Genomic DNA, 16,405 nt, shown 5'->3' on the forward strand with positions numbered 1-16,405 from the left:
CAGACGTGATAACCCCTTGACTGGAGATAACTAGACTTGGATCTTTCTTCTCTTGCTGTATCTTTGAGAAAAGCAAAAAAAAAAAAAAAAAAAAAAGTATCACACGTCAGAGAAATGCTCAAATAAATCAATTACAGTAAAGTCATTTAATTTCTGAGCACTTTACTTGCCCCCATTTGTGAAATGGTGGTGATAACTGATCCCTCCGCTCTACAGAGTAATATTAGAACATGTAAAACAACTTTTTAAATAAAACACAGACCTCTTTCACAATGTTTTTATTTTCTCATGAGCTTATTCTTGTGTTTGTCTTACCTTATATTCTTTATCCAACGATAGGCAATTGTCTTACTAGCTGTCCTTTTTAACTGCTTTATTTTTTGTCTTAAATACAATATTCAAATTTTTCCACTACCTGCTCCCTTCTTCTCAGGATCTCTGTATCTAAAACATAGACATGAAGCTAAATTTCACATATTTGTTCCTAAGTAAGAGACTAGTTTATTTTTATGGTCACTGAAGGCACTTTGTATTAAAATAAAAGGTTTGTAATCCATTCAGCCTACCAAAATAGATTGAATGGCATACTGGGAAAATGAGAGCAAGCAGAGTGAGAAAGCCACGCAGTCCGTGACAGCAATGGGCCTATGGTGGCTGCCAGTGGGGTCCCCTAGGCCTGGGACTGCACTGATGTTTCCATTGTTGAGTTTATAATGAAACGTAAGGGACTGAGATGTGAGAATTTATTCCGAACCTGTCACAGGCAGAAAGGACCCAGCAGAGAGAATGTTCTGACAAATCTGAAAAGTGTCCCTCCCACACCGTGGATGCTTCTATTTTTTTAAAGAATTGGTCAGAAGGAAACTGAAATCGCTGAATAAAAACAAAAGAGAGAGAAAGAGAAAAGAGAACAGTTTACAAATACAAGAATGTGTTACTTCAGATAATCTTCATATGAGGATATGTGCATATTAAATCATCACCTGAAAAATGCAAATTTTAACAATGTTAAGATTCTGCGTTAAACCTCCTAAACTTTGCGAAGTCAAACGTTGTGAAACCCCAGGGGAAAGGCCCTGGGTAGCATTGTAGACGCCCCTATGCACTGGCCCCAGCCTTCTGGAGAACAAGCAGTGTATATAACAGGAATTGTAAAAGGAGTCATAACCTTTCACTGATAATACCATTTTAAGAAAAAAATCCTAAGGAAGCAATCCAATAGGGGTGTAAAAAAAAAAAAAAAACTTTTAAAAAAAGGCCTTAGCAATTCTATTTATAATTGTAAAAACTGGAAGTGCCCCAGCCACCCCAATATCGGACTTGCTAAACGAACTCGAAGAATGTAAATATAAAGGAACACACTGCAGCTTTCTGACCATTCATGGAGTCATTTATTTCTTTAGTAGATTATACAGGGCCTTGCAGATCATGTTCAGGACTGTCAATGTTACTTTAAACACAGGTAGAAACCATTCAGGGTTTTAAGCAGAGGTTGGCGATACAAAGTGCGGAGGTGAAAAGCAGGTGTGGGGCAGTCGGTTTGGTTAGCATCTAGGAGCAATAGTGGTGAGTTGAACTAGAACGGGGCCAGCAGGGAGAAGGGGGTGATTCAAGGAATATTTAAAAGGCAGAGTCTGTAAGTCTTGGTGACTAATTAGATGTTGGATGAGAGCAAGAGAGGAGTTAAGGAAAACTCCAATCAACAGGACATTTAATGAACTAGGAAATACCATGTGGGTTGTAAAGACTCATCTTAGACACATTAAATGTGTGGTACCCAAATGGCACGTGAGAGGAAGTATCTAGGAGATAACTGAAGGTTCTGGAGATGAGAAGAAATGCCTGGCTGGAATAGATTTAGCATAGACAAGCTGATGGAAGCCATGGGGGTAGATGAGATTGATTACCCAGGAGGAAAGACTCGTGAGGCCTAAGGAGCCTTACTGTGGAAGGGTTGGAGAAGGAGGAAGAGCAGAGAGGTGGGAAGAAAACCAGGAAAAGTCAGAATCTCTGACACCATAGAACGTTCTCAGAGGAGGAAGATAGTGATTCCTGGTGATGAATGCTGCTGAGAGGGCAGACAAGTACTCAGGTACCAACCATTGTCTTTTGGGTTTGACAGCAGGGAGTGGCCTGAGCAAGAGCAGTTTGGAGAAAGATTGAAGTGGAGACTAGAATGAAGGGCCCTGAGGAGTGGAAGGGAAGAGCATTGGCAATAACGGAATTGGACAGCTCCTCAGAGATGTCGGGCTGCTACTGGAGAAGAGAAACAGGAATACCTGGAGCGGAAGATGAGGACAAAGGGAAGGGGGTGTGTGTGTGGAGACAGGAAAAACTGGAAACTACATAAATGCTAAAGGGAAGAAACCCATAGAAAGAGATTGAAGATAGACTGTGAACTAGAGAGAGAGAGAGAGACTGTGAACTAGAAATGTCTGTATAAAATGATGTCAGCTGGAAAACAATTCCATATGTATGAATGAAACTTTATTAAACTTATGCGTGTGCTTTAAACACAGAAGTATTGAAGCAAAGCAAATAGTTTCCAGATTTTTGAGACACGTCTGTTAATAATTAATAATCACGAGGGATGCCATCTATTGAGCACATATTATAGCACGCATGGGCTGGTGCTTGTTCATATTATCTCATTTAATCCTCATAACAGCCCTGCCAGGTCTGTGGAATTATTCTCATTTGAGATAAAGACTGTTTAACCCAGCCTTGAACTAAAGCTCAAAGAAGAAAAATAGTTTGCCTAAGAGAGCATGCAGCCCACAAATAGAGGAACCAGGATTCAAACTTGGGACTTCATTGCTCTAGAGCCCAAGCTTTTTCCTCTAAAAGTAAAGAAGCTTAGGTAAATTTAACCACCTAAACAGTATCTGTATGTTCTTGCTCTTCAGACACTAGAAAAATTGGTAAGAAACTTGCAACAGTTTTGTTCACTCTCTCTACTATCCATTTGGAGCCAATTGCACATAAAATAATAGAATTTAGGATTCTCATTGTAGGTGCCTGGCGGTTCATGTCCAGATCACCAGTGCAAAATTGTATGTGTGTTTAATTTATGGGTTTCTGTGAATGTGTGTATGTCTGTGCACAAACATGTTTGCATGCATGCAAGTTCTGCATGTGTCACGTGTGTGCATCTATGTTTTATGGGGCTTGAAGTTTATAATTTGGGGGACACAAATAGTTCTAGGGCTCCTCCCAGGGGACTATACAGATGAAGGCCCGTGAAACTCATGAGCTTCATGGCAAGTCCACCTCTGCACGTGCATGTGTGTACATGAACTACGTATGTATGCATGCAGCTATATGGAGGGACCAACAAAGTCTAGAAGCCCACTTTACAGTTAGTACTAGTTATTTCTTTTTTGGGAAGACAAAGAAGATTTATTAAGAATTCATGGGCCAAGAACTTTCTGAAAAGTGCGTTTCGAATTCACGCCAATCATCATTAGCTACGTTAGATATACAGTGCTAGGGCTCATGCTCTTATTTTCAGCAAGCAAATAAATATAACATTTTAAAATATCCTCTTTATTCCAGAGATCTTTTTGTTAATACTATTATTTAGATACGACCTCCTGCCTATTTGAAGATTTTAAGATTGTACCAAGAGAACAGGCTGGGTGTTGGAGGAATGAGGGGACAGTTGAGATGGAAGCGGGTAGGAGGCCATCTTTATTTATTTAGAAAAGCGTCATAAACAGGACACATGTTCTGTGATGCCCCAGAAGCCAAAATGAAGGACCAAAGCATATGAGATGGCAGGAGCGGCCAGATTCCAACTCAGCAGAAGAACTTTCTGTCAACTAGAGCTGTCCATAAATGGTTTGCTCATGTTGTTGGCCGGCTGCCCACACTGGAAGTACTGCACCAAAGCTACTTCTTGGCAGAGGAAGGGGAGGCAAGGGACTTCTACTAAACACAAGTTTGAGTTGATGTAAGAAACCTCTAGAATCCTCTCTAGGTCTAAGATTCCAAGCTGTTATCAGGCACACACTATTACCGCCAGTCATACACACACAGGGTATGCACAGTAAGTGGGTTCCTCCCGCCCCCCACAGTAGTGACGATTTGTGCCAAGCCACCCACATTCCCCAACTGAGCCTCTGGTTGCTGAGGAAACACGTCTGTGAATGGAGGGATCTAGCTATGGCTGTGTTCCACGATCTTAGAATTAAGATTTTCCTGGCCTGGAACCTGGGACCTTGGGCCTTTGCTCCCACCCGTTAGCCAGCTGTCACAGGTGGTGCTAATGAATGTTATCTTGCTTGTTCTCACAATAGGCTTATGGTTTAGGGAAGGAACTGGCAGAGTTCCATTTCATTTGCTCCTCCCCTGCTTTTTCCCCCCCACACACTCAGAGATGAACCTTCTCTGCCTGGCACCCTTTGCCAACTTTGGGCGGAAGAGAGCCAGCACAGAAGACTGGGAAAGTAGAAGGCAGAGCACATGTCAGCCCCACTGTGGACTTAGTCCACCAGGCCAGAGAGGCCAAGAAAGGTGAATGACTTCAGTTAACCTTTGCCCTTTGTAGAGGTGGAACATAGCACTGACCATGCCCAGACACTCCTCCTTTGTTCAATATATGAGACCTCCATAGCAGCATAGAGGTCTGTCCTAAACCACTTTAAAGATATTAATAATAATAATGGTGATGGTGGTGGTGGTGACAGACGTGGTCATAGCAACATCTAGTGTTTGCTGAGTTATTATGTTTGCCTGATGCTGTGATGAGTTCATGACATGAAGTACCTCACCGGCTCCTCACAATAATCCCATGAGGTCGATGCTGTTAACAAGCCATTGTTTAGAGGAGGGAACTAAGGCCTAGAAGTGTTCAAGTACGTGCCTACGACACTGGTCTGACTCCAGAGCACAGACTCTTCCACTGTATTGCCTTACTCTCTGTCCACACGTCGAAAAATGAAAACACAGCAAAGAAAGTGACCTGCCCACTCTCCAGCCCTGTCTTTAGCCACCACACCTCGGAGCTTCTCCAACCCTAGGAGGGACCTCCAGGAAGAGGTTAGGGTGTAACAGACTCTGCTCGAATGGAGCTGCACAACATTCCCCTTAATCCTCAGCAGCAAAGAGGTGGGTGATGTTGTTAGCGTTTTTTGCAGAGACGTTCAGGGACTTGGTCAAGGTCACCTGGGCGGAGAAGGTCACTCCAGCCCGAGGAGCCCACATCTGCAGTCTGTGCCTTCCTGCCGCGTCTGCATGCCCCTCTAAATGAGCAAAGTTAGACACCTTCACAGTCACTAAATTTATATTTCCTGATCTCCCCTTCCAAAATGGATACACTAATTACTGACCTTTTTTTTTTTTAGTAATAGTAATCATCAGGAATACGTTTTTCAGTGTTTTCATTTTGTCTTCTGCATATTATAGAAATAAAGCATTGCTCAAACCTACAGGATAAAACCCAGCGAGTGTGAGGCCATGTAAATTAAGAAAAGTTCAGGAAGCCATTACGCTAAAACCAAAACAAAATGTTGATTGGGGACTTATTTTTGTAAGCGATTAAGAATATGAATCATTAAAATAGGACTGTATTTCAGGCTCCGTAACCTCGTCTCATCCAGAGACATTACCACGACTGCTAGGTTTGGATTCCATGAGCTCCAAAGTCTTCCCAGCTCACGGAATCCAAACCTACATCCCAAAACGCAATTGTGTGTGCCACAGTTCTACCTTATATAGAGCAGTTTTAAAAGTCTGATTAGAATACCTCTGTGTCTTCTTGCCCAATTTCATTAAAAGGAAATACCCAAGTGACATGGTATCTTCAGCTCTTTAAAGTGTTTTGCTTTAACTTAGTCATAATAGTAAATAGTGGCAGTAAGTTATATTAATATCAACCAAAATTCAAAGGTAGAGGAAAGAACAAAGTAAAGCAAAGACACAAGGGACCTCAGAAATTCCTTAGAATAGACTATGATGGAGCTTTATTTGGTACAAATGGAAAAGGAGTAGAGGTTCGCAGAAAGAAATTAATGTGGAGCATTTCTCAGGTTCAAGCTGAGTGTAAAAGAAAAAATAAGTTAGCAATATCTACAGCCCAAAATATGCAGTTAAATTAAGTGGTTAATTAAAGAATCTGTTAAAAATGGCTAAAATTAGAGTTAAAAGCCCATTGTTTGCTACAATTGTTAACTTCATATCTATATGTGGAAGGAGGTGGGGAGACAGTCAAAAGCCTATGGTATTTTAAAGATTAATCATCCACCCCTAAGGGGTTTTGAGGCACCCACCTGCATTTTAAACTTGGATCTAAGCCAAAGGGGTGGGACAAGATCATGACAGGTTTTTGGTTTTTTGGTTTTTGGGGGGGTTTTTTTTGGCTAATTATCTCCTCCATGGACACTTCAAATACCAAATATATCAGAACAGAGTGCTCCAGCTCAAACTAGCCCTACAATCCTCTGCAAAGAGCTGACACGTGAAGGTTTTCTGGAGATTCTGGAACCTTGGAGCAATGCCTGGGTTGTATTTTTAAAGGAGGAAAGCATCCCACAACGTGCCAGTTCTCTATAGGGTATCTTCAGTAGTTAGTACCTCTGACCAGACGAGTGAATTTTTGTCATATTTATTCTCTTCCTGCCTGCGATCTGGATGAGTAGAAAAGCGTGTTGTTTGGTTCCGGTTGCTTTTGTTTTTCTGCAGGAAAGATTTCTATGAAAAATCTCTGAGTTGTCATCAGCACATTAAAAATTTTCATACTTAATAACTTCATAATTCTTTGAATAATCTGAAATGCAGGCAAAGACGTGTGAAAGAATACTTTTTAACAACAATAATAGCAATAAATTGGGACAATTCACATTTCGAATAAAGTCTGGTACATCCCTGTGATGCACTGTCATTAGGCAGCTACGAGGACAGATGAATCATGTGGAAGGAAAAAGAGGGATACGAAGCTCTGATACGCCTGGTCCAAAGTCTATAACTAGAGGTAGAATGAACAGGGCTCCTTTCTCTTGTGATAGGATAATAGCTGATTTTTGTTTTCTTTCTGGTTTTCAGCATTTTAAAAACTTCTTGCATATTACTTTCATAATCAAAAAGTTCAATTAAGAAAAGATCACGTGGCTCTGACTTTCTGGGTTCCAAGTGGCACCTCTTGTCTGTCCCGTGTAAGCTCTAGGAGAGTAGCTGGCATACCCATCTTGCTCACGGGACATTGTGTCCTTTGTCCAGTGCCACGCATCGAGTCGAAGCCCAGTACATAGTTGAATAAGTAAATATCTAACTATTATGTTGCTCTGTACACCTGAAACTAATTTAAAAAAAAAAAAGATGCTAAAAAAAAAAAATCTTGAATAAAATGTTCCAGTTTCACTATTTCTCTTTTCTGTGTCCTTCCAGGTGACGTGCTCTATGAACTCCTTCAGCATATTCTGAAGCAGAGGAAACCTCGGATTCTTTTTTCACCATTCTTCCACCCTGGAAACTCTATCCACACACAGCCGGAAGTCATACTGCATCAGAACCACGAAGAAGGTACCCGAGGACACTTCTCTTTCCTTGCCTGAGACTGAGACATATCCAAGAGATTTCATTGCTAATTTGATAAGTTGTTCTTTTTCATGTGATTCGTTTTTCACTCGACAAACAAATCATTGAGGGCTTATTAATAAGTGTAAGATCCTGGGGGAAATGCTAAGATGAACAAGATATACTCTTAGTTCTCTGTGACTCACAGTCTAGGTGAAGAAATGAGATAGATATACCCGTAAGTGTCTAAGCATAACTGTCGTAGGAGGCTCTCCGAAGAGGTAGTCGAAGGGGAATGACATCCAGATACAGGCAGCAGGGTCAGCTTCATGAAAGAGGTGCCTCTGGGCGGTTCCTTAATGGTCCAGCAGGATTTTGATAAGCAGGGATTAAATGGAGAACATTCCAGATACAGGGAATGACAGGCTGGAGTAAGTCCTTGGGACAGAGAGCAGTCAGATGGCTTGGGTTGTAGAGTCTATCTTTTTTTTTTCCCTCCAAACATATCCCAAAGAGAGAGCATGAACTAAATACACTTCTATGAGCCATCACCCTGCTTCAGCAATGATCAACTTGGTGCCTTTGCAGAGCTAGTCCCAGGAGGTTAGATTGGAACCACCAGTCTATGTGGAGGACAGTAATGGGGAGTCACTGGAGAGTTGTGAGCAGAGGGTAGTAAAAGCGGGGTTGGGGGGGTGGAAATACCCAAACCCTGTGAACTCTGTGGTGGGCCGGAGGTTCCTCTTCATGCACCAAAAAGAGTTTCTCAGTGTTCTCAGTGTCTGCTGATTTCTGCTGTCTCAGGGGCTGCTGCTCTTCTCCTGTGAGGCACAGTCATCATAAAACCATCAGTAGAAAGCAGAACAAAAGACCAGAATTGAATTGCAGCCCTGGACATAGCTCCAAAGCAAGTGTTTGGGTACAGAAATAGGGTATAAAAATCTTACTCTGTGCACCATTCCATTGAACAGCGATGGGTCGTGCCTGTGCTGAGTGTTAAGCCCATGTGTTGTTCCTGCCAGGTTTGCTTAGATAACAGACGTGAGGACACAAAGTAATACTTTTAAACCTGTGCTTTTTCTTAGGACCAGATTGCTAGGGGCCTGAAGCCCTGGTCCCTTGGAGTATGTCCTTACATTGATAGATCATGCCCCAAGAGCAGGGCTAATATTTTTGTTTTGTTATTGGCAAGTTTAGAAAATGAGAAGTTATTTGTTTTCTTAATTAACACTTCACAAAAGAGAGCCTGACTCCAGGCGATGGCGTCTCTTTCTTGTGCCAAGTGTTTCACAGCAGGTCCCTTCGCTTCCGCTTCCGTGATGGGGAATAAACGAGCATTTCTTGCCTGCTCCCTGCCTGTTTCTCTCATCCTTTCTTCCTCTAGCTTTAGCCTTGCTAACTTGAACAGCTGCCCCCCTCACCCCCAATTCAATTTCTTCTGGGGTTTTTTTGCTCTTCCTGTGGGTATATTTCCAGCTTGCATAATAGCCAGCAGCTACTCCAGACAAGAGGAGGTGGGTTTACTGAAGCTTGACTTTAAGGCAAGAATCATTTTACCTTTAAGGCAAGAATCATATTACTTTGCCTTCCTCTTCAGATACAAAAATGGTGTGATGGGTTCTGGTTTTGGTTTTGTTTTTGTTTTTTCCTTTTCTCTCTTTTTCTCATTATTAAAAAAAAATACCATTTGGAATTTCTATTCCCCCCATATTCCCACATATGATGGGAGGCTGATGGTCTCACCTCATCACAGATCCTTCCTCCTTGGCCTGATTTGAGTCATAAGTAGGTGTGTTTGTTGTTGTTCTCATTTGCAAGAGCTAATCAATAGAGAAAGCTGGCTTACTCTCAGAGCTACTCTCAAACCAAGTAAATACAGATGTGCCACAACCTACGCAGTAATGAGTTATGCTCTCGAGTGTTGTGATGATGGTGGTGAGCTCAGTTGGTAAAAGAATGGAGCAAATGAGACCAAGGTCAAGGCTTCTTCACCCTGTGAACCAGTTTCCTCTGCTTCAGACCCAGCTCTGAAAAGTACTGTGTTTTTAGGGACCATTCCTTAAAGTTGTCAGCCGGGAAACAGAATCTGAGAGTACGTGCCCTTTCCTTCACCCGTTCAGACGTGGGGCATGCCCTCAGATAAACAGGTGGACACACAAGAAGGGAAGTGTATAGGTCTTTATCAAATCGTAGCAAATAAGAAGAGCCGTAGAAGGCACAGAAGTGACATGAAGAGGCTGCCTGCCCCCAGACCTCCAGATATATGGGTGCCTGTGGTGACAAAGGAACCAACTAGAGGTGAATGGACCGTACAATTTCCCTACCTCCAACCACCTCCCACCTCTTTCCCTTTGTCTCCACCAATAAGAAAAAATATCCAGCTCAACATGCATTGTCTCTAGAATCAATACTGTACCTATACTGTTATATGTACTTGTGATGGTAACACATTAATGTGGGCACGTGTTAACATACAGAAAGATCCGGCCCTGGGGGAGAAAAAGTCTATAAAGTGAAATCATACATCTCAAATATTATATCCCCAATGATTTAGTGTACATAATTGGGGCTCCAGTACCATGTAATAGTATGTTGCTGTTGACTTGGCACAGAGAGAAATACGACAGAATGGAAGGAGAACAGAGGCATTTCAGACGGGGCCTGACTCAGCCCCGAAAGAGGCTGGCACAGCGAGGCATGCAGAGTGAAGTGCAAACACAGAGCTTCATTCAACCCTCCTGTGACTTCACCTCATCACTGCCACCGACTTAACCAATTCAGACATTCATAATTTCACAATGGGAATTTATATCACAATACAAATGTACCTTGTTTAATCAGCAGCAGTTCCCTGCAAATACCTCATATGAGTAAATGACATTGGAATCTCACCTTCCTTACTAGCAGCCACCTGGCAGTGCCAGAAGCTAGGAAGTTGGCCTTCGCTCAGAGGCCCCCCTCCAGGCTCTGACAGGAGAGGAGGGTGACCATACTAATTCAAACCCTTTATTTTGTAAACACTCCTTATCTCCCAAAGGTACACAATTCTGAAATCACATCATGCCTCATGCAAAGCAGTCTTCAAACTACCACCAAGGTCTAGGAGAACCAGCGTTTCCACTCTCCCTTATTTACTTATGGGAAGAGTGCAGTATTATATAACTACGGTAACTTTATGATTTTTTTCATTCATACTGAGACATTTATGACAATGAAATGGGACTCTAATTAAGCTAGGACAATAGGTATGAACCAGAACCATCCCTGACAAACTGGAACACATAGTCAGCTTAGATAAAAATTTTTAAAGAATGAGATGGAAGTCAGGAAAGCAAGTTCTAACCCTCCCTCCGTTCTCCCAGGACAGTCATAAGGGCTGTTTCTCATTGCTCTGGCCCTCAGTTTCCCCATTTGTACGATAGGGGATTAGAGTAAATGGTCTCACATCTTACAGTACTCAAATCCTAACCTTCCATCCAAGGTCTGAGCCTTCCTGGGTAATATGAAGATGAATAAGAGACATTCTCTACCTTCAGGGTCATAGGCAACTAAACTCCAGAAAATCCTAAGTGTGTCTGCCTGGAGTTGCTCAGAGACAGTTGAACATCTCTTCTGTTCTCATTTGTCTACCTTATCAAGAACTTCTGGTAATATTACCCCTCTTAGTAGTCAAAACCAAGAGTAGTGTCATTCACTTGTTTCACAATGAAAATCTCACTTTAAATAGATTCCTTTTTTTTTCATTGTTGTGACCCATTTTATCTGCATAATATGAATTAGTTAGCTCGCCCTAAAGGAAGGAGACAAAATAAACAATGATACAACTTTTTCACCAAAACCAGGAGGCAAAACATGTTTAAGAAATTTTAGACCAGCAAATGATTATAAAATAAGTTTGTTCTATCACACAACGGTTATAATACCAGCTTCTTTTGATATCGTAGGTTCCAAAATCAGTTACTTTTAGCGCCCATGGAATACTTAAAAGAAAGGGTTTGTCCCCAAGTATATATTCAATTGCCACTGGTCCTTTGGTGTTAGAATTACTTAAATAGTGATTTCCTAAAAGCTCATAAAGCGTTATAAAATATGCTTTCAGTCTGGGCTCGTCTCCGAATGGCATTTATCCGGTTGACGTGGAAACACACGAGTCTCTAGGGAGAAGGGACAAGACCTTTGTTTCTTAAATGTTCTTTTGCCATGACTCCTTTGCGGGACCCTCTTACAGTTTCAGCTCGTCCACCCCACCCTCTCCTATGCCCCATCTAAGAGACTGGGAGGGGATGTTTAGTCATTTTAATTTGAAAATAGTTACATGTGCAGTGCTGTGATTGTTTCTGCAGCAGTGGACACAGTTTTAAGGTGAAAGTTCTGCCCTTGGGCAGCTCTGTCACCAGGTGGACATGGAAGTTGGAAGCGATGATGAGAAATTTCAAGTGTCGAAATGGTGTTCTCAGTTTTCTTTACAACCAACTTAGGGTAATGGCCCAGAGAGTAGAGAGACATCACGTGTTTGTGGGGGGTGGGGAAGGTGGCCTGCCTTCTGCGATGGCACTCAGTCTTATTTATATTATTGCTTTATTGAAGGAAATACTACCCCTAACCCCTCCCTGACCCATAAAATCCAAGTGCCCAAAGACTGCTTTGGAGGAAGGACAGCTTACAAAAGTTAAAGGAGATAATTACAGAAGATGAGGTACATAGATCTGCTTCATAATAACAACATGAGAGTTAACACTTATTGGGTCCTTGTTGTATACCATGTCCTGTTTTGAGCTCTTACATGTTTAAATCATTTAATCTTCACAACCTGCCCTGAAAGAAGCAATAGTATTCCCACTTTATAGATGAAGAAATTGGGGCTAGAGCAGTAAAGTAAAATCTGCCCAAATCATACAGCTGCAAAGGAGCAAAGCTCAGACTTAACCCTAGGTCGCTTGACTCAAGTGCCGTGTTCGTCACACAGCAGCACAAATGAGCCAACCAAAATCACACTTTAATGTTTTTTTGTGCAAGCACCCTGAAAATGGAACAAAGGAATGGACGATGAGTAGAATTGCAGAGATTAGGATGCCAAGTCAGGTCCTCTACCTGGGATACACTGTGGCAGGTCCCAGCGTGCCTGCTTATACCTTTTCTGCTTCATAGTACTTGAACTGCCAAATCTACACAAAAAGAAAAAGTCAGAGATAACTTTTGAGACACCAGTGTATGTCTTCAATTCATGATATTAAAAACTCATACTAGCTTAGACTGAATGAACGCGCACTGCTCATTGACTGCCTCGGGATGAATGGACTTCGCACGCCAGACAGCACCCCCACCGCCTGGGAGCAATGTGGGTTCTGAGTCAGGCACTGGCTTCCGACAGCAGAAACACTGGCTGTCGTCCCCGCTGAGAACCAGCCCCACAGGACATCTGCTGAGTAGGCAACAAGGTAGATGAAGTTTTGAGCCGCTTGGGCCCCATCTTATTACTGATTATTGTAAAAACATCCCCAATTCTTTAGTCTTGGAGGTATCCCATTGATGACTGAAGTGTCAAGGAGGCCATTGGCTGGGGTCTGTCATCTTTGTAATCCATATTAATCGTGTAATGCACGGTGGAGCCAGCGAGCTTAGTGGGGTGTGTGTGTGTGTGTGCGCGCGCACGTGCACTCTGGATCCAGACCACCTGTTCAAATCCCAGCTCCCCAGTTTACCAGCTCTGTGACTTTAGGCAAGTTACTTAACTTCCTGTGTCTCGGTTTCCATTTATAAAAGAAGGAAAATAGCAGTACCTATCGACTAGGACTAATGTAAGACAGGAGCAAGTTGATATGGGAAATGCCCTTAGAATAGCATGCGTCACATAGCAAGCATTCAGTAAAAGCTATTATTATTATTATTATTATTATTATTATTATTATTATTATTCAATATTTCTTAGCACTATTTGGTTAGGTGTTTTTCCCCCTTCTTTTTTTCTTTAAACTTAAAAAAAAAGGAAAATTTCTAAAAACAAGGAAATAAACTTAAAAAATTAATTTTGATAAAATACACATAACATTTGGCATCTTAACCACTTACAAGTGTACAGCTCTCCATTTAGTGTTAGCAGTGTTAAGTGTATTCACATTATTGTGCAATGGTTGGTTTTTTTCCCTACCTCCTGTCTTGTTAACCGTTCCCATTACTGCAACTGCATGCACTTTGTGCAAACATCACATTTGTGCGTCCTGGATATAGGAAAGGCCTGTTGCCTTTCCACGCCATTATCCTAGAACCCCTTCATGGATTAACCAGGTACTATCTGTGGCATTATTTTTATGGGAAAATACATTGAAAGTATTTTCCTGTTTTGAAAAGGAGCACTGCTTGTACTTTGTTGCCTCACAATACCTGGCACATGGTAGGTCCCCCATGACCCCTTTGGAACCTGTTTGTCTTCTGGCTGTCTCCTCTCACATTTAAGAACTATAAGATTAACCTTTTTGTGCCCCTTTCAGTGCTGTGATTCTTGGATCTGACAGGAGGTGGTGAGGGCCCACCAGAGGAAAAGTAGGCCCAGAGCCTGGCTTCTCGTCCCCAGGGAACCAGCTAACAGCTTTGCCCCTGGCCAGGCCTCATTCCACTCTTCTCTAATTCGTTTCCTCTTCAGGACCTCTTCTTTCCGCTTTGCTTCCTATATTTCAGGGTCAGGAGCAGCATGACCTTTTATCCTTTGACCCTTATCCCCTGATACAGCATTTGATTGTGATGGGAAGTGTGGAAGCCCTGGGCGATGGATCAACTGGCCTTCCCTGCTTTCCCTGGCTTCCTTCAGTGCTGTGGAGGCTGCTCTTAGCCCAGAAGTTTAGAGGCAGAAGATCCCTAACATGGACAAAAAACGCCCCCCAAGGTAGCCAGGAAGTCTTCAAGAAACTTCCTTCCTCTTACCAGTAGGGAAATGTCATCTGATTTCTCTGAGATAAGGGCACTGAGAGCAGTGTGGGTTCACTTCCGGAGAAGGAAGCCTTCAGTTGGCATTCTCTTGCTCGTTCCCCTTCCGGCATTCCTCCGCCTTATCGTTGTACCACCCTGACCACCCTGTAAATGATTTACAAGGTTTACCCCCACAGGTCTAAGAGGCTCATTTGAAATCTGATCCCTTGATTTCTTCATTCACTTCTTTTGTGCCGCTTTATTGAGCCCGAGGGAGATTCCTCTGCACCGCCTGCCTGCAAACACGGCTTGCAGCCAGGAGCCCTGCTTCTGCTCTCCGTACTGAGCCACTGGCGGAGGTAGCCTGTTTGGAGGCCGTCCCGCCCACAGTAATGGAGATGAAGCCTCAGAGTCCTGCGCGTCACCTGTGTTGTTTCTTTCAGGCCCTTTCACCAAATGCTATAAAATTCTAGGAGCTTACATAGGATTTATTGTGTATGACCTCAAACATCTGTGAATCATACCCTCCACGCGAAGGCCCTACAAGGGAATTCAACACTGACAACTTGTTGAGATGAATACATGGAACTGGGCAGGAAAAGGGTCAGTGAAAAGTTTCGGCTGATTCTATCCTCCTCCAATATGACCTTATTTAACCAATTACATCTACCACAACCCGATTTCCACATAAGTTCCCATTCTGCGATACTGGGATTGGGACTTCAACATGTGAATTTTTTTTTTGAGTGGGAAGAAGCACAGTTCCACCCATAACAGGGGATGATAGAACCTAAGTGTGTATGTGAAATCTGTTTTGAATTCTATCTCCAGACCTAAAGCCTTTAATCTCTACATAGCTCTTTATATCATTCAGGGCACCCACTAATCTTTTACAATATATTGTGCTGGGAAATGGTCCCTTCCTGAACATTGTGGAACACTGTGGACTGAGGCCGTGAGTGAGATTTACTTGCTGGGCTTGTTGGTTTGCATCTCCCTGAGATTTCTTCTCTCCTCAGGAAACATGGCCTTGGGGAAAGCATGATGGTGAACATGTGATCCTGGTGTGTGGGATACAAACTTGGTCTTAGCCTTTGTTCTACCCTGGAAATTTCCTAGTCAAAATCCATGACTTTAACCAAAGGCAGTTTTGTTTTTTCTTTTTAGGTTTACTAGTTTTTCATTATTTATAACATGATTAAATTGGGTCGAATTTTGATGGTGTTTAAAGTAGAGAACTTTTCCTAATAAGTTAAAAGGAAAGAGGACAAGAAAAGAAATCAGACCTTTTTTTGGAATCATCACATTTAAAGTCCTAATTTATTTTGGGCTGTTTGGTAGTTAGAAGGGATTCTTTGTGTCTAAAAGAGGGCTGCAAAGAGAAAGGTTTGGGATCAGAAAACACTTTCAACCAGAATAGGTTCCCTACCAGTCCTTAGTCTTTCTCCCCCTTTTCCCCCTTCTTTCCATGCCCACACTGACTAGTTATGCGTGACTTTCCCTCCTTCTTCCTTGAGCATTTCCCTCCTATATCAAGACCTTCCGACCAGTGACAATGTGGATAATTTCCCAGCTTTCCAGCTGGGCAATTCACCAAGAACAAACCCAGACATCAAGGCCAGACCAAAAAAATCTTCTTGTTTTAGACAGAAGACTCCTACATCTGGGGGATTTAATGCACCCACTGTCCGTTCAGTGCATTTCCTGTGTCCGGAGCTTCTCTGCCTGCCGGCTCTGGTCTCATAAGTTTCCATACCCTGCTGCCAACTTATAATAACAGAGGCAGCAGGCAGCAGGGTAGGCACGTCACAGCCGTCTCCATCCGTGGGCGCATGCTTTGCAAACTCAAACAAAAGCTTGGAAGGTCTCATTGCAGGCCTTTCAGCCTTGACAGTAGTTGTGCCCAGACCACCAGAAGCCTGGAATTAAATACCTGTGGATCCAGTTCTCTACCATTAATGTTATCAGCTTCATCAAGTACTTCCTCTTT

General features: G+C 42.5%; 1 protein-coding gene across 3 annotated transcripts in view; it reads left to right on the forward strand.

Annotated features, from left to right (window-relative positions):
• Window positions 1-16,405, forward strand: part of ETV6 (ETS variant transcription factor 6) — a 223,750-nt gene that overhangs the window by 179,590 nt on the left and 27,755 nt on the right. For all 3 annotated transcript variants that reach the window (XM_033117450.1, XM_033117451.1, XM_033117452.1), the window contains one exon: window positions 7,384-7,518. In XM_033117450.1, coding sequence (XP_032973341.1) covers window positions 7,384-7,518 — 135 coding nt within the window. The remainder of the gene's footprint in view (window positions 1-7,383; window positions 7,519-16,405) is intronic.

Source organism: Rhinolophus ferrumequinum, chromosome 10, assembly GCF_004115265.2.
Source record: "Rhinolophus ferrumequinum isolate MPI-CBG mRhiFer1 chromosome 10, mRhiFer1_v1.p, whole genome shotgun sequence".
Taxonomy (NCBI): domain Eukaryota; kingdom Metazoa; phylum Chordata; class Mammalia; order Chiroptera; family Rhinolophidae; genus Rhinolophus; species Rhinolophus ferrumequinum.